Here is a 23,572-nt window from a genome sequence, read left to right on the forward strand (position 1 = left end):
TTACAGCTTCAGTTACACGCGCTGGCTTCACTGTAAAATCAAACGCACTCCTCCACAGAAATGAGTTCAGCTACTGTTCGACCTCACTGACAGACTGTTCACAGGCTGATAAGTGCTCGGAGACTGGATCTCTGCCTGAAGCTGTGACTTGATGGTGTGTTTGTGTGTGTGTGTCTGTGTGTGTTTTAGTGAATGTGCTGATGAGGTCCTGTGAATGAGTGTTAATTAGGGCTGCAGCTGATTATTATTGTCATTATTGATTCATCAAATCGAGTTTTGGAATAATAGGTTAAGCATTTAAAGGTGCAATATGTAAAAATTGGCCAACGATCAAACCCATACTCAAATCAAATAGGGTGCAGCATGTCAGTAGTGTAACCAGTAGCGTTGACTGCTGTCAACTGTTGCTGCCGTTAGCCGAGCAGCTAGCGGTCCGGACTGTGAGCTTGGAGCATGAGGGGAGTGTTGGGGCTTACACCCCTTGCATGGGAGATATGGACCGGGATGGGTGGAGCTGGTTGGTTAGCATGCTATCTTCAGTAGATATCTCTCCAACATAATACATAAACGTCAAAATGACAAACTGTTCTTCACATTCTGTTGATAATTTTGGCAATTTTTTAAATTTCTCATCCCATCTCATTTTCTTTTTGCCGCTTATCCGTGAGGGTCGCGGGAGATGTTGCCGCTTTATCCTCCCGGTTGCCGGGTTGCTGGAGCCAGTCCCGGTTACTTTATGGGCGGAGGCTAGGGTATATTCACCTTAAATTCTTAAATATTGCACTTTTAATTTATAAAATAAAAAAAGGAGTTGTTTTGCATTTTCAAAAATTATCTTTGCTTGTTTTTATTTTTACTTTTACTCATCAAGGAGGTTATGTTTTCACCCGTGTCCATTTTAATTGTTGGTTGGCTGGTTTTTGTCAGCAGGATTACACAAAAACCACTGAACGGATTTCCATGAAACTTGGACGGAGGATGGGTCTCGGCCCAGAATAAACTGATGTTATATGTCATATTAGTTGAGACAAAAGGAAAAACAATAATAACAATAAAAACTGATGCATCGCAGTTGCTTAAAAAACATAAATCAGATGGTTGTGAGCGCCCTGTGAGGTCCTTCTTTCACTGGTGGTAGACTTCAAAAAAGGAATTAATTTGTGTCGTTGCTGAGATTGTAGAAAGCACAAGGCAAACTAAATGTGCTGTTAAAATGTGTCCTGCCAGCACTTTTGAATAAATCCAATTCCCGTAACAGCCCTCGTGGCCTGTCTGCTGCTGCAGCAGCTGAGGGTTTTACTTATTCTACTTCCAGCCTCTTCTCTGTGTATTACAACTTTGAGGACAGAAAAGAACAAAGATGGAGGAGGAGAAGTCAAGGACCGTTTCCCTGCAGGTTACAAAGATGGATATGAGAAGAATTACACTGTGTTTTAGTTTCTAGCATTTTTATTGCTGAAAAAAAGGCTACCGTGAACATATGAATGTTGGAAATCACATTATCGCACATTTGGTTAAAACACCGACAATTGACTGGTGTTATTGATTGAACAGGAACTGCTGCGATGAAGCTTGATTTGAGAAACAAGCTGTTTTCCCAGGTGCATCGCAGCGTAGAAAGAATCTTTGTTCACTGGGTTTCTCTAGAATACTGATAAGTGAGGGAGTAAAGTGTTTGTTTCAGAGAAAATGGGCACTGCTTGCAACCATCTTCTTCTTCACTATTATTTAGAGACAGAAAGAAAAGTGAAAGGGACACAGTGGGCTGCAGAAACAAAGAGAAACTCTTGGGATTTCAGTTCTTGGCAAGCATAAGTCTTGAGGACTAGACCAGATATACAACTGCAAGATGCTGTTGATAAAACAGGCTTTGTTTTGTTGTGGCCTGAGGGGACATCCTGATCTGATGTGATCTGTCCACAGTTGGGAAGGCCGACCGAATTCTGCAATCTCACACAATGATGGTGCTGTTTAGTGTCCTCAGCTCTCACTCTATCAAAACCAACCATTTACACGTTTGTTTTTATTTGCAGGTTATTTGCATTTCTAGGTTTTCCTGGTCACATTTTTAGAGGATGGTAAAAAACATATGTAATGATATATGCAGAAATGACAGGTTATAACAAATACATAGTGTTTTTGAGTGTTGTCTGTGTCTTACCACTCTGGAGGTGTTGCTGTAGTCTATCTTGAGACTGGCCATGGCTTTAACAATGGCCATAATAGACTGGATGGTATTACTATAAACCACTGCTCGGTACTGCTTACACTCATCCTCTGAGTAGCCATCTTCGTGTATGATCCTGAGAATGGCAAAAAAATATGCAACACTTGTTAAATTGTACATTGACGGATCGGTTACAGTCAGGCTCGCTGTAAACAGCCATCTTTCAGTGTTCATTATTGCTTCAATATGGACTATGAATGTCTCCTTTAAACACGCATAAACAGATTTTTTTCCCCGAAATGATTCACCATGTTCACTGCCTTTGTCTGTGTGCCACTTAATGCTGGTTTTTACAGCCTTTTTGGCTAAAAAAATACACAGTTGAAGAGGACGGACTGCACCAAAACATCAAGTACAGCTGCCACCTTTTCTACCAAAAAGCATCACAGACATCATGTCAGCATGCTGTGTAGGATGATGTGCAGCAGTGCGGTTAACAAACAGTGAGACAGCCACAACTCTGCAGCATCCAGCTGATGCAGTATCCTGACTTTACCTCGTGTAATATTATAACTTTGTAGCTAGGAGCAAAGGAACTAAGTGTCTGTGCATGCACAAGTGTGCATCCTAACCCGAGATGCAATCATCCAGGCGCCATCTGGCTGCAGAGGGAAGTGTAGAGAGAGCACACTGAGGTGACCCTACATTAACTCTCAAGTAAAACTGCTTTTAACAGCATGTTGGTGCTAATGATAACGAACAGCTGCAATTAAGAAAATAAGGAGTGGCTTAGTAGTTATGCTGTTTACTAACACAGGTGTTTTCCTGACTTTGTCTGTCGTCATGCCGTGTTTACGCAGGATACATCGATCTGTAATGTTACATAACAGGCTAATGCTGTGACTGTTTCTGTCTTGTGGGCTGATTCACTTCTATGCACGCACGTGTTAATAACCTGGCTTCAGAAAGCGACAGACTGTTTCTGCTCCAAGCTCATAAAAAATGGATTCAATTCCTGGCTAGCCCAGAGGAATGTGAATAATTAAGCCATTTAGGGTCCAGTGTGTGTATGTGTGTGTGTCTCTGTGTGTTCTGATTGGTGCAGAGGCATGACAATATCCTCTTTTACTGCTCATTCCTCTTGTGCTGTGAACAGTAAAAGACAATAACAAACAGGAGAGGAGATACTCTCCCTCTTAGAAAAAACATAGAGGGGAGGCAAATGTATTATATGGCTTCTGCAAGCTATTGAGCTATAACTTCTGATTATACGGTCAGTGCCTGGTCAGTGTCTGAGCCAAACGCACAAGACAATAACAGTGAGCTCTGACAACTTTAGACAAGGAAAAACAGAACAAGTTGACACATTAATTATTCTTCTTGTTTTGTGTTCTTGTATGTAGCGAGTATTATTATCTTTTCATCAAGAGACCATATTATGATGAATTTGTTGTATCATGTAAGCCTGTGGTCAGATTTGGCTCCGGCACAACACACTAACCAAGTTCAACAATGGAAACTCTCATTTTGAGGTGCAGAGTCCATCTTTGGTTAAAACAAATAAGACCAAGATAAAGCTTGCTTGTGAAACTTACTTCATCTGCTTTACAATGGTGCTCTTCCCAGACTCCCCAGCACCTGTTGGAACATTAAAAAAGACGAGAGTTACAAAGGAAACTCAAGCTGTTGTCTTTGTGAGTGGAATGAAGCTGAACTTTGGCTACGGCTGTTCCTGCTTTGAAAACATGAGCGACCCGGCGACGACCCACCACTAACATCACATCTTGTCCTCTGGGTTGTCTGGTTTGTTTATGTTTCCATTTGTGAGGACATGATGTACAGATATTCACGAAGACATCCCCCATTCATTGTTCAATGTTGTGTTTATTTTTCACTCTAAAAAGAAAGATGCGTGCATGGAAACGAGATTTAAAAGCGCCTTTGCATGCTTGAATCTATCGAGAACACATTGCATGTATTTTTCAAAGCTTATAGATGTAAACGTAGATTTCTCACTCTCCAGGCTGCCATTTGTGCCTATTCGCTTCAGTAAGTTTCTGAAAATCAACTCGCAGACACTTAAGGTAGGAAATCAATCACTGTGAACTGTTCGCAACCTCCAGCCCTGTCAAAGTTATCACCTTATGGCAATGCAGCTGTAAGCTTGGACTAAAGAGTTGGCTGCCAAACAGCAAGCTTTTAAATGCAGATAACGCGCAAATAAAAAAAATCCAATTCACTTATTTAGTCTTTGATTTTCTAAAAACAAACAGCAGCTCTGTAATGTCCTAAAAGTCCACGCTCACAGCTCTGCAATTAAGCTATCCAACAAATGCAAGCAGAACACATAAACGTCACAGGATCAAAAGTTTTATTTCTCCATGTTTATATTCATATTTTAAGTTCTTTAATGAATGTTTTTAACTAAAATTCTTACACATTGCACCTTTAATATGACCTCATGTATACATACAAAACACTCTGTACAGTTACACTGTATGAAAATATGACTTTCCCTTCCACAGACATAAACTGCATCAACCTGAAAACTGCAAAAATATGAGGCAATCTGAAAATTAGTGGGGAATACTAGAAAATATCCAAAGTCAGTAATCTAAAACCACTAGCATGGGTTGCTAACTGCAGAGAAAATGCCCACATAACACCTCAATGGCAGGAAAAGTTCTGTGGATTAAAAGAAAGATCCATTAAGAATTTAAAATTAAGAGCATTAGCACTGATGCACCCGAGCAAAAGATGTCTGTGCGACACAGTAGAGACGTCATCATGCACAAGTCAGAACGTAACCGTTGTTATCTCGGCACGTCCCTTGTGCTTTCAGGACCATGCCACCTGACCCAGCCCTGCCAACAAACATTAGCCCAGCTCGAGGCTGAAGGAGCAAGTGGGACCCGCAGCTCTGCCCCCTCACGCTGTCAACACTCATCATGTTCACGCACATCCAGCACTTTTCTGAGAGAGAGGGACAAACACAGGGCAGAGGGAGGGGTGTAAAAGCAATGTCTGTCTCATGATGATTTGCTGCTAGACAGGCTGGAAGGCAGAAAGGTAGCTGGATCGGTCTCCAGATGATTCACGTCTCAACAACCCAGCACACAAAACAGGATTTCTTTTTCTTTTCTTTTTGCTCCTTTTGTGTTTGAAAAATTATACCTGAGGATTCTTAAGTAGAAGCTTTTTAATCTACCTAAACCTAATCAAGATGAAATTATGTAACTAGGCTGCTGCTTCTATTCATTCGCCAGCCTTTTGTCTAGGAACAGAGCGTTTTATCACAAGGTTTATCCAGTCTCTTCTATCAGTATGCCCTCAACCTGGATACATACAGTTTCCTTTAAAAAGATAAAAATGACCAAACAATGTAAATTCAGCATCATCTTGTTAAATGATAAAAGGCGGTTGGTAGAAAGTGGAATACTGGTCTCTCTGCATGAAGGTCACCTTCCTGACTCCAGAATTAAACCCGTCCATTAATATTTCAGGTTTCCCAAAGGAAGCTGAGCAGCAGCGAAAAAGGAGAGAGCACCCTCGCTCTTCATGCTCAAGGTGTTTTTGGGAGAAACAAGCAGTGTTGTGCTGCTTCAGGGGAAAACTTTGGAGTTGACTCTTGATTTTACATTATCGTGTCATCTTATCGCAGCAGCCAGAGGGGAGTAAACACTGCTTTATAAACATTATTTCATAATTCATCTTCAGGGCAGAACTGATCATGAATCAAGATCAAAATAAAGGGAATTATCTTTCTTCCTCTGTGTTATAATGAAAAACTGCACCGCACAGCCACACACAGTCCAATCCACAGAGGCCCACCCTCACAACCCACAGGACTTTTAAGATCTGCTGTTAATGTCCCGGTGCCAGACACTACAGGACACCCCCACAGGTCCTGTGTCCATGTCTCAATGGTAGGCGTGTCAAGATTATCCAAATTCATAATCCGATTACATTTTAGATTTCAATTTCTTCTCTTTTTTTTGCACTGACGACATTGTTAGACTCTCGCATCTGGATTTGTAAAGATCAACAGGTCATTCGTTTTATATCGTCATTTACATTTCGCTGATTTGAATTTGATGATCGAAGCCAATTTTGATCGATTTTCGACTTAGAGCCAAAATCGGAACGCCCCTCCTCGATGGGTCGGAGCCATGTCCAATCAGTGGTGGTATCTCAGAAGTTGGAAGTCGGAGCTGGGACTGAAGTCATACCTGAGTCGACTGCGTTCTTGTACAACAAGTTGGAATACCAGATCTAGCCAGGTTCGAGATTGTTAGCTATTGTTTACAAAACCAGTTGATTAAAGATACATTTTGCTCATACAAACACAGAAGCAACACGTCCACAGACAGAACTGTTTGTAAGACTTGGGATTGGATTTTGAAGTCAGGGTTGGTCCGACTTCAGGAGGCGTTCTAGTTAAAAGTGTTGACTTGGAAGACTTCTGACTTCAAATGGAGCATCCGTGGACTGTACTTGTTCTGACATGTCCCTCAGATGCTCGATTGAATTGCGATCTGGAAGCCAGGTCGCTGCCTTGTCCTGTTCCTCCAGTTACTCGTGATGTATTGCCCTGCCATCAGAGAGCACCCGTGCCCAGAGGGGGTGTACTTGGTCTGCAGTGGTGTTTGGGTGGTTGGTGTGTGTGAAGTGGCATCCACATGAAGCCCACGACCAAAGGTTTCCCAACACAACACTGCATTGTAACAAGATGATCCATTCACTTCACCTGTTAGTCCTCATAATGTGCTGGCTGATCAGTGTAAATTCATGATTTTTAAGGTGGGTACCTCCAGTACAGACATAGTCCAGGACACTACACACTACTGCAAATAACTAGCTGGATGAAAGTGAGAAAATGATACGTTCATTTGTAGTGTTCTGAACACATTGGATAGATGTGTTTCAAGTCTTAAAGACGGTAAACAGTGTTACTTATTGAATATTTCATGGTAACAAACAAGCAGGATGTGAATTTATCCTGATGGGACACCAACAAACTACTGTCTCATCGTTAAATCACAAACAAACATCGAAGACAGTTGCCATGCTAATCATCAGGGGACAACGAGCTGCTGTACAGGACTAATAAATTGCCTCTGAGCAGGATATTAACACAGTTTTATCTACCCAGCAGAGAACATTAAACAATATTGCAAAAACATTTAGTTTGGACAAATCTGCAGAATATTCCAAACAGATGTATCCGCCGTAGATGAAGCCTTTCGCTTCCACAGAGTTGGAGCAGCAATGAGGACTGATTAGTAATACAAAGATCCCTCTGTGTGCTGTGCTGGCAGAGAGGACAAGCTCGTTCTTTTTAGTGTTGTTACAACAGACCCAGACTCACTCTCTGGCAACAAGAAGACAACGGCAGCCCCGTTTTCTGCAACCCCAAATATTCTTCTGAACTGGTTTTTCAGTCAGAACATGATTCGCAGCGTGTGGATCAAAAGTGCCCGGGCTTTAAGAAAAGAGACCCATCTCGCTGACTATATTCAGCACCCTCAAAGGCCCACTCACATCAATGACAACTTGGCCACAGTCTCAGTGAAGCACCGCTGATGACACAAAGTCTCCATTCATAGACTGAGAAGATATCTCGATCTTGGCAAACACACAAACATCCACACATAATCTCACAGCAGATAAGGTCGACCACATGTAAACCAGCCTTATCAATCTGAGCTACAAACAAGCGTGGAGCATTGGGTTAAAGCGTGGAGACAGATTGTTGATTCATTGTTAAGTAAATTGAAATAAAATTCATAGCAGCAATCTTGACAATTGAGTACTTGTTTGGGTTATCTATCAGGCAAAACAACATGAGTATTTTCTGCTTTAAGCTCCTCAAAACTGATTCTCTCTGCTGTCTGTAAATCAAATATTTTACAATATATCACACTAATCCAGCGAATATATAAATATTTTTACCTAACTGACTGAAGCATAAAAATATAAAATGTTCAATGACTGTAGTGACACCTCATTCAATCTGGGTGTGTTTGCGAGTGGGAAGCCAGTGAGGGATCATGTCTTTGCTGCTGCGCTAATGCTGTTTTGACATCCATTAGAAGGATTTCAGAGGAGACCAGCAAGAAGATTTAAGGCAAAATTTCAACGTTTCTTAGCAAACAAGGGTCCGCTGGGGTCCATCACGAGACCTAAATCTTGTCATCAGAGGGTGTACATGTAGGCTCTGTGGGGACATCTGCGTGCCTCCAATCCAGGCCTTAGTGCATGAATACTCCCAAACAGACGCATACGTGGACAACTACGGACACCACAGAAACATGGTTCATTTATATATATATATTTTTTTGCAGTTCGATGAACAGGCCTACTTCACAGATTTTTGTAACATAGTGAAAAGTAGAGCGCGACTGATATATCAGTTGGCAGATATTATTTTTGCCGATATTGGCCTATCATAGAGTATATGTTGGCCAATATGTGGCAATATGTAAACTTTTTTGTAAAGATTATAATGAGGAAAAATATGCTTGCGTTTATAATTATTAAATTCTCAGTGAAGTTGCTGTTTCAGTGCACTGATGTCCTTTAAGAATATGCATTTTATTGTAAAACTATATAATATCCTGCCTCCGTTACGTATCATGTTCACAATTTGCCAACCGCATTTGAAGGATGACTGCAAAAGCTATGTGTATATTGGCCAATATATTGAATTTTTGGCTTCTTCATATCAGTACTGACACCAGCCCCAAAAATCGAGCAACAGTCGGGCTCCAGTGGAAACCTGGAGGTAAGCAGCTTAGCACACAAGGCCTACCCTTACAGCCTCTGATGATGAAATGTACTTCACACGAGCCTTGCACACTGACAGATGTGGAAATGAGAATCTGCCTGTGAGTGCAGTGAGATGGGAGTAAGCCTGTCCAAACTGTGAGAAATGAAATGCAGAAGATATAGCAAAAAAAACAATCAGAAAGGTTCAGCAACACCTGACTTTTCATTATCTGTATTTGATCCACATGCTTTAATTATGAGCTTGAGGCCAAGGTAAGTCACATTGCTCAGAATAGCTGGGTGCGACAGGGAGGTGGTAAAAACTGCCGTGGTGTAGCTCACAGGGCACAGATTCCCTCCGGAAAAGCTGACAGTGCCACTTTAACCCTGTAGGTGTGGAGATACTGAGCAGAGGCAAACCATCTATCCAATAAAAAGACTCTGTCCGTAATTAATCACAATATAAAACAGAAAGAGATGGAGGACAGTGGCGAGAGGAGAAAGCACTGATATACAGTTAAGGAGGACAGATCGGAGACACTGGCAGTGAAGGTGGAAAAACATAGTGACAATAAGCAGGAGATGGAGGGGGAAGATGACGATGCAGAGAGTGTGGCATGTGTGAGAGGACTGAGCATCAGGGGTGCTGGTTAAGAGAAAAAGTAGTGGGATGAGGACTAACAAGAGTGCTGGATAAATTCATGCATATTCATCGCAGGTTATCTGCCAATTTGCTGAAAAATTCAGAGTTCAGCTGCAAGTACAGCAGCTACGAGTGAAATGGAAAGCGAGAACGGTACGAAAGGCTGAGTACGTCACTTTTACAGAGTATTTTACAGCATAAGGGTGACTGAAACGCATTAGAAGTTCATTAGCAGTCACAAATTGTTCTTTTAATACTGTAAATCCAGTTTGATCCCAGTGAAAGAAAATATAAAGATTGGGTATGAATGGGACATTTTGGAAGGACTGTAAAACTATTCAGCACTTAAAAATGATCATTCTACAGAGAGGAAAATATTTCAAGCTCTCATGCATACATTTCACAAGTATCTGTGCATTTATAGTATCCCTGACTTGTTTTGATGGGGTTGTCTTTATCAGTCCTGAACAGTATACATGTATTTCAAAATGTCCTATGCCTGTGTGTGCACACACACTGGCACACAAACAGCACAGATTTATTCCATACGAGAAGTGAGAGTGCTGGATCAGCAGCAGTGTGAAGCCAAACTGCCTCAATTTCCCTGTGGCAGTCTGGTGGTTACATGATTTAGTCTACCGCAGCCATGCTAGCTCTGTGAGGCTGTACGCTAAATGCTAACATCAGCATGTTGACATGATCACAACGAAGATGCTAACATGCTGATGTTATACAGGTATAATGTTTCAGCATATTAGCATATTGATGTTTGCTACTCAGCACTTGTAAAGGGAAACTCCACTAATTTTACACAGGAAGTGTGTTTACAGGTCTACAGGAGTACTACTGCATACGTTAAAAAGTAGTCTAAAACCTTTTGTGGCTCCAGAGGATGCTGTATGTAATCTGACAAACTGCCTGCTGCCTTACTCTGTGGTAACGTTGCATTGTGGGTAATGTAGGTGCCAGGTTTTGAAAAGCAGTCCACTGGTCTTGCGTTACACTCTCTAACACCGTTGGGCTCATTATGGACTGTTGAAGAACAAATAATCAATATTGATACAGAAGAACCAGAGATATCGCTTTTTTTACTACGCATTCTTCTTTCTTTTCAAACCCTGGTGCCTACATTACCCACAATGCAACTTGAGTGACATCACTGGAGGCAATTCATCAAATTACATACAGCTTCCTCTCGAGCCACAAAAGAAAGGCTTTATATAACTTTTATATGTGATAGTACTCCCCAAGACCTGTTAACACACTTTAATATGAGTTCCCCTAAACAAAGTACAGCTGAGGCTGATGGGAATGTTGTTTTACAGATATTTGGCTTACATGGTAGACTATTCATCCTGAGAAGTCATGAATGGCTAATTGTCTAAAAGTTGCTGAAACCTTTCACCAAACAAAAATGTCAACCTCATGGTGGCGCTCGAGGAAAACTCATGGATCAATTTTCTTATAGACTCACGACTGTCTGTACCAAACTGTGTGCCAATACATTTAGTAAATGTTGAAACATTTCACTGGATAAAATAAATAATTTACCTGCTAATGTTGTTAGATGGGAGAACAAATGCTTAATTGCTCTGGGAGCGGTGAATGTTTGTACGAAACAAAATCAATGGCAGCCCAACAAACAGTTGTTGAGATGTATTAGCCTAAACTAAACTGATGGACTAATTATCGATACCCCCATCCCTACAGCCCTGCTGCTAGCAGCAAATCTTCCAACCTAATATTTGGATAACTTACTGCAGCTGAAGAGAAACAACTCAGCAGAGGATTTTTGAAGTGACACGCACACACAAACAGGCAACGTCTTAAATCCATTCTTCTATTTCAACACAATATCACAGCTTCCCTGGGAGGTCTGCAGTCACAAGCACCGTGTTTCACATCTTTGTGTCACACAGCCCACTGCCATTGCCTTTCTTCTGCGGGGACATGAACACATCTGAGCATATGCCAGCGTCATAGGCCATCTATTGTCTAAGCGACTGCCACGGGAGAATGACTCACTGGCCTGGCTGTGACACGATTCCTCCTTCTCTCTCATCCTGGCCTAGCTCCCCCCACCCGTTGGTGTCACGACTATTCACATCCAACTAGCTTTTACAGCCATTTAAAGGTTAACCTCTGCTGGGCATTGATGACACTGAGCAGAATACAAAACAATGATGCCGTTGCTATTTAAAGTGCTGTCGCAGTTTTCTGATGGAGCTGACTGACACAAGCAAACGTGACGCAATTTTATAAGCCGTGTCCAGCATTTAGGTTTCTGCCGACAAGATCGTTTGTGGGTACAGTTTTATTTCTGTCCCATAAAAAAAAAGTTAATCTGGACACATCAAATCTGATGTTTGGTTGATGCTCAATAGCATTTGTCGAGTCTGAAACCAGTGTGAATGTCATTTTTTGATTGATTGAAAGTGCAAATAACATAATATTCAAGAACAAAGATTGGCATTCAAGGGTTTTTCAGGTCATTTTCAACCTTTTACCGTCTTTTTTCTTTTCTTTTTTGCGGAAATTTTATCAACTTGAAGCTAAACTATAAATGGCTATTGTTAACCCACCCTAATATGTACCTTCTCTGTACCACAGTGATGGTCACAGTCCTCATGTTCACAACCAACAGACGCCAAACCCCTGTCCCACATCCCAGCGCACTCCTATTACACAAGCATTGATTCGGCTGTTACTAGTGTCAGAACAGCAATTTCCAGCTTTGTTCCCTAACATACAGAACAGTGCAGCAGAAAAACGTTGATCATCGCATTAACCGGGAAAACACACCGGGACTGTTTTAACCAAACCAAACAGATTACTGTAGGTGTGAGAGCACATCAGCCCAGCGCGGCAGGGATTTGCCTTTTCATTACATGACAACGTGCTTGTCTTGAGTAGTGGTCAGAGGAGTGGCAGTAAACACTCCTTCTCGCTGCAGCATGTTGAAAAAAAACACGAACAAAGCGCCATTAATTCTGTGGCAAACACATTAAATTATTTAATTACTTAGTTATTTAAAAGCTTTTATTATGATGGAGGACTATCAGGAAATCCTGTTTTCACCAGGGACATTGAAGAGAGACCAAACTGAAAATGCCTTTCCCTCAGGTGTCCTTCACAGACATGAGCTGAGTCTGATGGAGAGAAGGGGGTTGTCACGGGTTGGCCGAGGTCGTGAAACGTCACCACAGCCCCCTAGAAGGCGTGGCGGGCGCGTTTTGGATGCAGTGCTGAGAAGGTCCAAGCTCGGCTCAACTTGTTAAAGTAAAACTGGAAAAGCCAGCAATGCCGGTGGAAAAACTCAATTAGATGATTGCCTCTGGTGGGGCAAAACATTTTACATTTTACCTGAAGGTGGCGCCAGTTGGAGAGCCACATTGATCAGGCTCGGCTACTGTGCATGTTAGCGTACGTGCAAGTTAATCCGAGCCACTATGTGGACCTGTTTTTTTTATTTTATTTTACAAAGCAGCTGGGTCTAGTACATCGCCCTCAGTCAGAAGTGCTGTTACTGACAGCTTCCTCTTTTCTCTCCCTAGCCTGAAATCAAGCCTTTCTCCATCCTCCTTTTATTGACCTGCAGATAGCGGCAGTCTTTGAATTATTTCATGCAGCTTCAGGCTGCCAGCAGCAACAAACACCTAGTTTAGCTCACTGTATCACTACATCCAGGCTACACACAGGTGTTTCAAGTCAGCCAGTCAACTGCACCCCCCCTCAACCCCCCTATTTGAAACCCTTTTCACATGCAGAAAGGAAAGCGATAGAGGAATTTTACATGGCTGGATACGGTACAGTATGTTATCGCCTGGAGTGGAAAAGTAGGTCATCAGCCTCACAGGGAGCAGTGGAGCTTCACTGCGTTTCTCTGCAGTACTACAATCTGAATGTACAGCCTGTACATGTTAACACTGTTTAATCCTGTGTTGTGTATGCTCACAAGCAGTACTGGCACATTTATGTGACCTGGATGCTTAATATATACTCTGTAATTCTACATTCAAAACTGCCAACGAGGATCCCAAAGCTACTGCATTATTCTTAAAAAAAGAAATCAATGCAGCACATCGAGCTGAACATTATGTTTCAGACACCGGAGACGCAAAGAAAGTGTCAGAAAACACCATTTTGTGTATCGTTCGCTTGTGCTGGATCCACTTCTGCAGCTACAGCGTGTACCACTGAAAGCACAGCAGATGAAAAAGAAACAGGTTTTAAAAGGCTTGTGTCGTCAGTCTGAGGAACAAGAGGATCAGGGGGAAACAACAGAGAGACAAGTGGAAACTCATTCTGATGCATGAAAATCAACAACGGCACACAGTGAGAGCAGCAGACAAACACGAGAGAGGCTGTAGCATGACATGAAGATGTGTATGCAGTGCAATCAATCACTGCTGCCTGAGGAAGAGCACTGAGCTTCTGAGAGGAGCAGACACACTTCATTACTTCCTTTTAACGAAGCAGGCGTTTCTCTCCTTTTAATCCATTTAGACCTCAGTGCATCCTTCAGCACCACCAACTATCCTGTTTTAAATGAATGCTTATGAGCAGTGGGTGGGTGTCAACGGCACTGCTCTTGACTGCTTCATGCCTTTCCATCACAACCTTCTCAGTCACTATTGGCAACTCGTATCCTCCTCCTCCTCCTCAGCAAACGCCACATGTGTTGTGCCACAGGCACCATTATCTGTCCACTCCACTTCTTTCTACATGCTCGCCCATGGCGGCCTAAAACACGAAATGCTTAATTTCACTGCTATGCCAGCGATGCCTGACTGCGTCTCCTCTTAAAAGCCAATGATCCAGCTACTCTTGACATTTTAAGAGTGACTTCATGATTTGCATGCTGGGTGCCTCAAAATTGATTACCTCCCAGCTATATCGAGTCTGAAGTAATGTTTTGCCCTTTCCAGCAAAGAAGCAACTGTCCTCTTCCGACTTTGGAGTGTTCATTCGTTTATAATTCACATTTTTAGCTTGTACCAGAATGGAGTGGTCAACACCCGACTGACCCAATGTTATCTGTGCTGCTTCACCCTTAGATCTACAGTCACTGGTAAGATTAAATTCAATGAGGCTCTATGTAAGAATTTGCAGCAATTTACATATATGAATCACTTTTTTATTGTTCATATGTGAGCGGATCGTACTGTGATGTGAAAATCACCTCGTCAGTAGTCTCTCCTTGAATTCTGTGACTTTGTGACATCGCACTACGTCACCGTGCTACACTAGCCTGAAGCCTGGAGGCTAGTTTGGCACGTAAGAATTAATTTAGTACAGCTGCTCTGCTGGTGTTGCCGGTGCTGGCTCAGGTGTGTGTGAGCTGACCAATCAGAGCAGGCTGGGCATTCAGGAGGAGAGCCTTAAAGAGACAGGGTTTCAGACAGAAATTATGAACCTGAAACTGTCTCCTTTAAGTTGTCTTACGCTGCTGGACTTTGGGTTTCTTTGTTAAACCTGGAGTCAAACTTTTCATGACTGTCCACTTTGCAGGTTCTCTAGTGCCTCAGTTCTTCTCTCAGTAGCTAACATTAGTTTAGAAATGTCAGCTAACATAAACTTACAACCAGCTTCAAGCACAATACAGAAGTTTCGCAGAGCTCTTTTAAGCTCTGACGACGGTGTGGCGTCTGTTTAAGCACTAGTTCCTAACTGTTTGTAGCACTCGTTGCAGTTCCAGAGTGACATGGAGAAACTCCAACAGGGCACTACAAAAACAAACTCACATCAGTGAGCCTTGCTGCACTTCATCTGTACGTCTGGTACACTTTCAACTGAGCTTTCCACTTCTTATGCTTGCATGCTTGCACATAATGGTAAATGACTTTGCTTTGGGTCCTCTCTCTTGCTGTCTGCCAGTCCAGTAAGATCTTGTTTGGCCCATTAGCTCCAAGGGAAAATATGTGGATCTTATTGGCTAACTAGATGTTTGGCAGAGGCATTAGCTTCAGTGTCGAGTATTTAATCCCACCTTGTACTCCTTTCAGGGTATTACTTAAAATATATTCATATATTTTATCCAATATGATACCTTTATGTACTTTGGTACATACTTAAAAAATAAGTCAAGCTTCTCAAACGTTAAACACAAGCTGCCATATAAAGAAATGTTATAAAATAGTATAAAATTAATTCAATCATTTAAATTAGAAAACCATCGAATCAAGGTATAAGTAAACAAGTTGTTTCCTGTTGTCATAATTTAAGGCAAAAACAATTTGCATTTCCAAAAATAAGGTGTGGTATTGGTACGTTTTAAAATGTCTTATAATCTGTTACTTTCAGAGACTGTAACAACCGTCAGCTCCCTGTGATGAAGCGCAGATAAATCCCTCAGGTAAGACCCTGCATACGCTGGAGTAAAAAAGCAGTGAGCCACAGAGATAATTTGACATGGAAATAGTTAGAGGCAGATCTACTTGGAAAGCTTTCTGACACTGATCTGGTCATTATCTAAATCCTTGGCTCAGACAACAGAGGCAGGGAGCAAAATGTTTTGCTCTTCAGGAGAAGCTTGTGCACAAATTGACACTCATTCACTCAGCCTCATTCATTTAGCCTCGCCAAGCCCCATCCTTGTAGCTCAGGGTGCGCTCCCCACTCTGGGGACGACTGAGCATGAGTAACAGAACAGATTGTTTTCTTTGACAAAAGGCTTTTGTACATATGAGTGGCACAAGTTATTTTTACTGGAGGCATTAACTAGGTAACATGGTAAACACAGACATTTCCAGGATAACACCAAATTGCACAATTTTTATAGTCACACGCTGTAAGTAATGTTTTTTGTATTTAATTTGAAAGTTGTTTTGTTTATAGTGTGCAGGTTCCTTTTTGTCTTTTTTTTACACACTTCACTAGTGGAGGCAGTAACATTAACATGGGGGAACATAGTGCTAAAAATATCTATATATCTATAAATATATATACTATTTATTCATTGTATCTGCAAATCAAATGTGATGCTTTTCAAGTCACTGACAGAGAACATTTGAAACCCTTTTGACTGAGACATATTTAGTATTCAAATAACTTTATTCTTTGGGACAACAATTTCTAATAGGTCTACATAAGCATCATCTCAATATAAGATCATCATAATTGAAAATAAGATTTCTGAGGACTTTCTGATAAACATTTAAGACGTCCTGAGTCTTTTTAAGGAAACGCTGTTATTGAATCAAAGCAGGGGTCATCGTTGCCAGCACTGTATCAAATGAAGAATAATTCCAGCTTTAAATTCTGGGTTATGTCCACAGAACAGTTGTAGATAATAAGATTAATGTTTTGACAGATGAGCCCCTGTATCTTTATCTTCTTCAACTGATTCTTCACTTTCTACACTCAAAAGTATCAGATATCGTGCAGATCACAGACCAATCACCCTGGTCATTCAGAACAAAATCAATATGTACTCAGTCTTGCCAGAGCCCCTATTAATTACACTAATCAAGTGAATGCATATTGATTGCCGATAACACTTGACATGCGGAAGCATGTTGAAATGGAAAAACAGTTTCTTCTGCACAGTTCAATACCCTATGAAGGACTGGGCAGGCAATCTAAAAGAGATGTCTTGGTGATGGGTTTGAAGCAAGTAAATGGGGGCTTTCTGAGCCACTAGTCGGGAGGTTTTTAAATGATTCAAGATATTTAAAGGAGACATATTAAGCTAATTTTCAGGTTCATAATTTCATTTTGGGTCACTGCTAAGATAGGTTTACATGCTTTAGTGCTCAAAAAACACAGTTTTATCATATTGTCCAGTGCTGCAGCACTGTATTCCCCCTTCATGTCTGAAACGCTCTGTTTTAGCTCCTGTCTGTTTAAGACCCCTCCTCCCGAATGCCCATTCTCTTCTGATTGGTCAGCTCACACATGCCTGAGCCATCACTGCTAACAACAACAGAGCAGCTGTGCTAAATCAATTCTTACATGCAGTGCTTCCAGTAGCTAGTGTGATGTCACAAAGTCACATAAATAAACGCGGGACTACTGTCGAGGTGTGTTTTCTGTTGGAGACAGGAGCTTCTGTTGGTTTGGACTTGGACCTTTTTAACTTTCAAGATCTTTTACACACAAATATATATGAAAAACTGAAGGAGAGGATGTAACTGAAAAGCAGTCTCCTTAAATGTGGTGTAGTGTAGATAATTAATATCCCTCCTTAGACCATAGACAAAACAGATAGAAGTCAGTCTAGACTAAAGCATCTGGCTTAGACCGTATGTCATACTATAAATAAGCAGAGAGCACTGACACATATATATTTTGAACTGTAAAATGTCTCGCTCAGCATATATCTCGGTCTCAATTATTGAGAACAAAGAAACCTTATTGAAATGCCAATATGACATTATGGTATGGTTTACTCTTTAGTGTAGACTTTCCCCAGTACTGGTTGGTGTGTGGTCAGATATATTATTCATGCAATACTACACAGCTGCAATCACAGGAAATTTGTATTTAATGTATTCAGTACACACAACAGATGCCGCAAACTGCCCCAAAAGCCCAGACAACTGTCAAATTAAGCTTAAAGGAGGGATAACTTGTGTTCAGGGATAGAGGCGTGAAAATTAGATCCACGCCTCAGCAAGCAACCACAGACATATTCTGTCTTCCTCTGTCAGCATCAAAAGCTAACTCTCTCTTCACACAGTCTGTCTTACATGATGTGTCTGCAACAGAAACACAGGCCCTGTCTGTATGTGAAGATAAATGCGTCTGCATGCTCTGACACACAGATTCATATACTTCAAATGTACTGTAAATCCATGAACTCTGGCAGTGCTAATCAAAAGTAATTCAGCTCCTTTTTAAATTTGGCTGAGACTGGTTATTCCTCGTGTGGAAACAGAAGCTTCCCACGTGTTGGTCTCCTGTTCCCGAGCACTGCTAGTTAAAATGTAACTAAAACATCTAGGAGACTAAACCCTGTATGAAATACAGACTTTATGTCGAAGTGCAGGTGAGATTCATGGCTTCCCTACCCTCTTCTCTTCTCGCCAAAGATCAATCCACTGTTCCTGGAAAGCAATACCTCACATAACAGAGCAGAACAGCTGGTGTTTGCCTGGCAGCCACACTGCTTACTCTCTCACCTCCCCATGTTTCTGGATACCGTCATGTCGGCTTACTCTATGCACACACACATCAGAAAACAGATGACACATCAGGAGTGTCGGGCAGTTGCTGCAGTGCTAAAAGGAGCCTATATAACCATCCCACATTCTGTTGGCACACCAGATTGTCAGTGGCACATGGCAAAGACAGCAGCTGTGCTTATGTTTGCATATGCTCAGACTACATGCAGAAGTTATATATCTTTGGCCGGTCAAGGAACAAAACGTCTTAAAAATGTATCTGGCAATGCATGATTTAAAATTTCCATAAAGGCCTAGCCTGCATCCCCTGTTCTTGCCATTTCCCATTATTCCCATGTGACCATGATGTGCTTACTGTGTGCTGGTAGTTGGTACTGCGAATCAAAATGGGATATTTTGCCACTTTCAGCTGGAAAACATCTCTACTTGTTGGTAAATGGAGGTCAGGTCTGGCAGTGCTGGTGGTGAAATGAGGGGTGGCCTTGCATGTGCATGCACTGGATTAGTTGCCATGGTTACACCACCGCATTGCCTCACCAAAACTAAATTGCGAGCATCAACACATTTCCACGTTTGCGTGGGCCGAAAGTAGAAAAAACTATCATACTTTAACGGAGCGGACTCATTCAGTAGCAGCTTTGTCTGTGCTCTGTTTTTAACCTCAGCTTGTTGTGTTTCTGAACTTGAAGTGAACAGTGGAGGGAGAAAGACTGAGGCAAATTCATCTTCTGGTTGGTTTTTGCTTTACTTGAAATGGTCTTTTATTTTTTGTTGCCGAATGATTATGATTACTTATTCAAGGCTCTCACACTCACAAAAAACGCTTAAAGATCTCTTCATGCTGGAACTTAATATGCTTACAAAGTTGATGGGCATGACTCAGACTACGACTATCCAGGCAGTCTGAATAAGTATCCAGTAAAAGCAGTGTATAATGGAATATGCAGAACTACTCAACACAAGAAAATGTTATTGTCAATGAGATCCATTACTGTTTCAGTGATATTTTTCTCCCCCTGATTAATGGATTATCTATTTAGCATGTAAATGTCAAATTTGAATGCAAAATGCAAAAGAGTATTATTAGCAATTTTGCTTTATTTCAAAGCGACAGTAAAGGTTTCAATCTGCATATGTTGTGCTTCTCAAAAAGCAGAAGAAATTGCAAAAAGAAGCAGAAGAAGCAGAAAATCCTCACATATGAGAATCTGTAGCCACAAAATGTATTAAAAAATGATTAATTAAAAAAGTCAATTGTTGCAGGATTAAGCGACTAGCTCAGCAGTAAAGAATTATTGCAGCCTACACTATTTAAAGGTGCAGTACGTAAGAATTGGCCACCTGTCAAATTCACACTTTGAGCGAAAGGGGTCATAACACCGAAGTAAGTGCTAACTGCTGCCAATAGCTAGTTAGCTCAGTTAGCTGTGCAGCTAGTGGTCCGTACTGGAAGCTCTGAACACCAGCCTCTAATTCCAGTCTTTACGCTAGCGCTAAGCTAACCATCTGCTGGTTCTAGCTTCATATTTAGCGCACAGACGTGAGAGTGGTGTCAACTAATCTTGTTTACTGATTTTCTTCCCTTAATGCAAATCTACTTTGCATGTTTGTTTACTCAACATGTCATGTCACCTCACTGTAAAACGCACTTCATCCTGCACACGCTGAGACGCACGCTGTGACAAGTGGAGGGTTCGGACCACTGACATGCTCAATAAACCTTCCATGGTTTACTAAGCATGTGTGTTGTTTTAGTGCTTCATACTCTGACACTTAACACTTAAGATATCCATTCATCTGGACAGCAGGGCCCCTGTGTGCATTAAATCTCATCTGAACTGTATCGGGCGATGCTGCAGATCAATAAACTGTTAACTGTAATCTTGACATGTTTAATGGGGAGCACTAAAGGAAGCAAGTCACTGGTTAGTTTCAAGTCTCACTTAACTCACAACAAAACCACAAGAGACAGCTAAATTAACACAGGCGGGTCTGACGCAGCTTACAAATGCAACCATTAACAACAGTGTAGCTCTGAAGCACAGCTGACAGCAGTAAAAAGCCAATTAAGTAGTGACTGGACTGTCCTACAGACTATACGATGAGAGAAACAGGCAGAAATAACGCATCAAGCTGAATCAATAGATGGATGACAGTAAACCACCTCTTTCCTATTATAATAATACATATTTCTAAACCTACATTTCTGCCTCAAGCCAAATGTAGTTCATAATCTGGAGGAATAATGTCTCGTTAATGACATTCAAATCTTACTCCAGCACTGGATGGTTATGAATGAATGCCAAATTAATTCAGTCTGGATGCAACCAAATTAGGTCTCCCACAAGAACTTTTTGCACAAACTAGAGCAATTAAAAATGTGCTTGACCAGTTAATGTTTACACTAGAGATAAGATATGCGCGTTTCAAGCACACACTTACAGACGGGCATCCTTCTTTCAGGCTCTGAGGTACAAATGCTGGCAATACTAATGTTTTAAACATTTAAAACATAACAGGATGCAGAATTTATGTTTTGCCATTAGTAAAGTATTTTTGTTCAGACTGAAATTGGCCGACTAACAACCACAAACACTGATGGCATTTTTATTTTCATCAGTCTCTGCGAAAAACAAGTCAAATTGGAAGGCTGGTGCATTTCAAATGTTCTCATTTACTTGTTTTACATTCTTTTCAAGTGTGTGACTGTTGGGATAAGACTGCACACGTCAGTTAATCTAGTTAATTTCCTTACATATGCCACTTTTGCTGATAAATGCTCCGCTATGTTGCTACCTTTGTCTGTCTGCTGTGGTGTTCATCTTAAGGGACTCTATCAGAACTGTTCTTACTGAAAGCATCTATCTGTTTTAACTGAAAATGCTGAGACTTTTATGAAATTAATTTCAAGCCCGATTCAGGTTCAGATGACTTGTTTAGACACTCACTGAGTTACCGTATGACTTTTTTGTGAAGGCATTAAAACGAACTATAAAATTTCTGCAAAGACTGAATCTGAGATTTGCTCAAAAGGAACTAATGATGCCCTGTGGTGGCAAGAAATATTCAGGTCACAGTCAGGTGGTGCTGATTTTTATCTTCACAATATAAAAAGAGCAACAACACTTTCATGTTGTTGCTCTTTCGGCTGTAAGATTGAACTTTTAATGACTCGGGAAACTTTGTCAGATTGTATTTATGATACTCCCGGCTGTTCTTTTAAGAATTTATGACAGGAAAATTATTTTTACAATCTTTTTTTCACAGTGCGGTAAACAAAGACTAACACATCTACTAAAACCTTGATTTTAAGCTGTTTTGACAGATGTCAACCTTTGCTTGGCAAAACATCACCATCTGTCTCAACTAGCTCTAATTATTTTGTTTGTTTTACATTCAAGTACGACGATAAAACATGATCTCTGAAAGCTTTTTGGTGCCTGCTGTTTTTGCAGAATGAAAAGGATGAAAAATGTATTAAGGGTGTCATTCAGTATGAACATAACCATGGCAACCAGGCAGAGAGGTATAGAGACGAGACTGGTTCATCTTTGTGAGCTCGAATCACTGATTTTTTAACAACGAATGTTAACTTAATTCACCAAAATGTATTCACTTAACTCACTCATGACACTTTCTCTGTCTGAGGACCTTTGAGTTCAAATACACACACTTAAAGGAGACATACTATTCTCATTTTCAGGTTCAGAATTTAAATTTGTGTCACTACTAGCATAGATTTACATGTTTTAATGTTAAAAAAACACACCAGTTTGCAGCATTGTATTCCCCCTCTGTCTGAAACGCTCTGATTGGTCAGCTCACACACGCCTGACCCAGCACCGCCTACAACAACAAAGCAGCTGTGCTAAATAAATTCTTACGTGCCGAACTAGCTTCTAGGCATAGGTTTAGCAAATGTGCGACATGGTGACGTAGCGTGACGTCACAAAGTCACAGAATTAAAGGCGGGACTACCGATGAGGCGTTTCAGGAGCAGTGTTTTCTGTGGGAGAGAGGAGCTTCTGTCGGTGCGGACTTTGGGTTTTTTAACTTTCAAGATCTTTTACATGAACAAGAACCTATAAAACACTGAAGGGAAAGGAAAAAAGGAGGGAAAAAAAGCATAATCGGAGTAATAAGAGTTTTGAGAGGTTTTCCTCACACACTCGAAAAGGCAACGTCTGGTAATGAGGTCGTACTAACTAACTTAATATTAAAACTGGATATAACTTCATTATAACCTGCACACTTGCTGCTGACTACCACAGATGTATATTGTATCCTTTGATCCGTGCTATAAAGTGTAAGTGGTGAAACTACTGTATATTTTATGAATTTCTCAATGCATGTGTGGAGAGGGAGGGTTGAGAGCTCTGCCAGGAATCAACTGGGAGTTAAATCGATGAGTGACCAGAATACTGAAACATGGAGCTTCAACTTAAATGCACTCTGCAGCCTGGGCCACTGATAATAAACAGTATTGAATGTACTGAATGTACATTGCATCTGAGTAGACCTTTCAAACAGCAAAGCAACTGTGCTAATGCAGTGCACTGAGTTAATGTTCAAGCCCTTAAGCAGCTGGTGATGTAGGTGAGGTTAGCTAATTGCTCCTCCAAAAATGTTGACAGGAAGGCGAGACAGAGAGCTCTGGCTCCTGCCAAACTTCGAGAAGTTGGAAATACCTCTCCAAACAGCAGGAGCTCTGTGATGATCAGGCAGCACTCAGACTGCTCCCTTTTCCTCAGCACTAAACTACTGAAGATAGATCATTATTTGTATGATGAAAGATCAATATGATAGTGAGAATTTTAGGTATCAAACAATGTAAGTATAAATCTATTCAAACTCCCTTCGCTGGTGGTG

The 23,572-nt window shown here is 41.1% G+C and overlaps 1 protein-coding gene across 1 annotated transcript in view; it reads right to left on the reverse strand.

Annotated features, from left to right (window-relative positions):
- LOC311253467 (guanine nucleotide-binding protein G(i) subunit alpha-2) overlaps positions 1-23,572 on the reverse strand; it is a 43,953-nt gene that overhangs the window by 11,700 nt on the left and 8,681 nt on the right. The window contains exons 2-3 of the mRNA XM_084347476.1: positions 3,763-3,805; positions 2,162-2,303 (exon numbers count right to left, since the gene is read on the reverse strand). Of these exons, the coding sequence (XP_084203602.1) occupies positions 2,162-2,303; positions 3,763-3,805 (185 nt within the window). The remainder of the gene's footprint in view (positions 1-2,161; positions 2,304-3,762; positions 3,806-23,572) is intronic.

This window comes from Pagrus pagrus, assembly GCF_965226575.1.
Source record: "Pagrus pagrus genome assembly, chromosome: 3".
NCBI lineage: Eukaryota > Metazoa > Chordata > Actinopteri > Spariformes > Sparidae > Pagrus > Pagrus pagrus.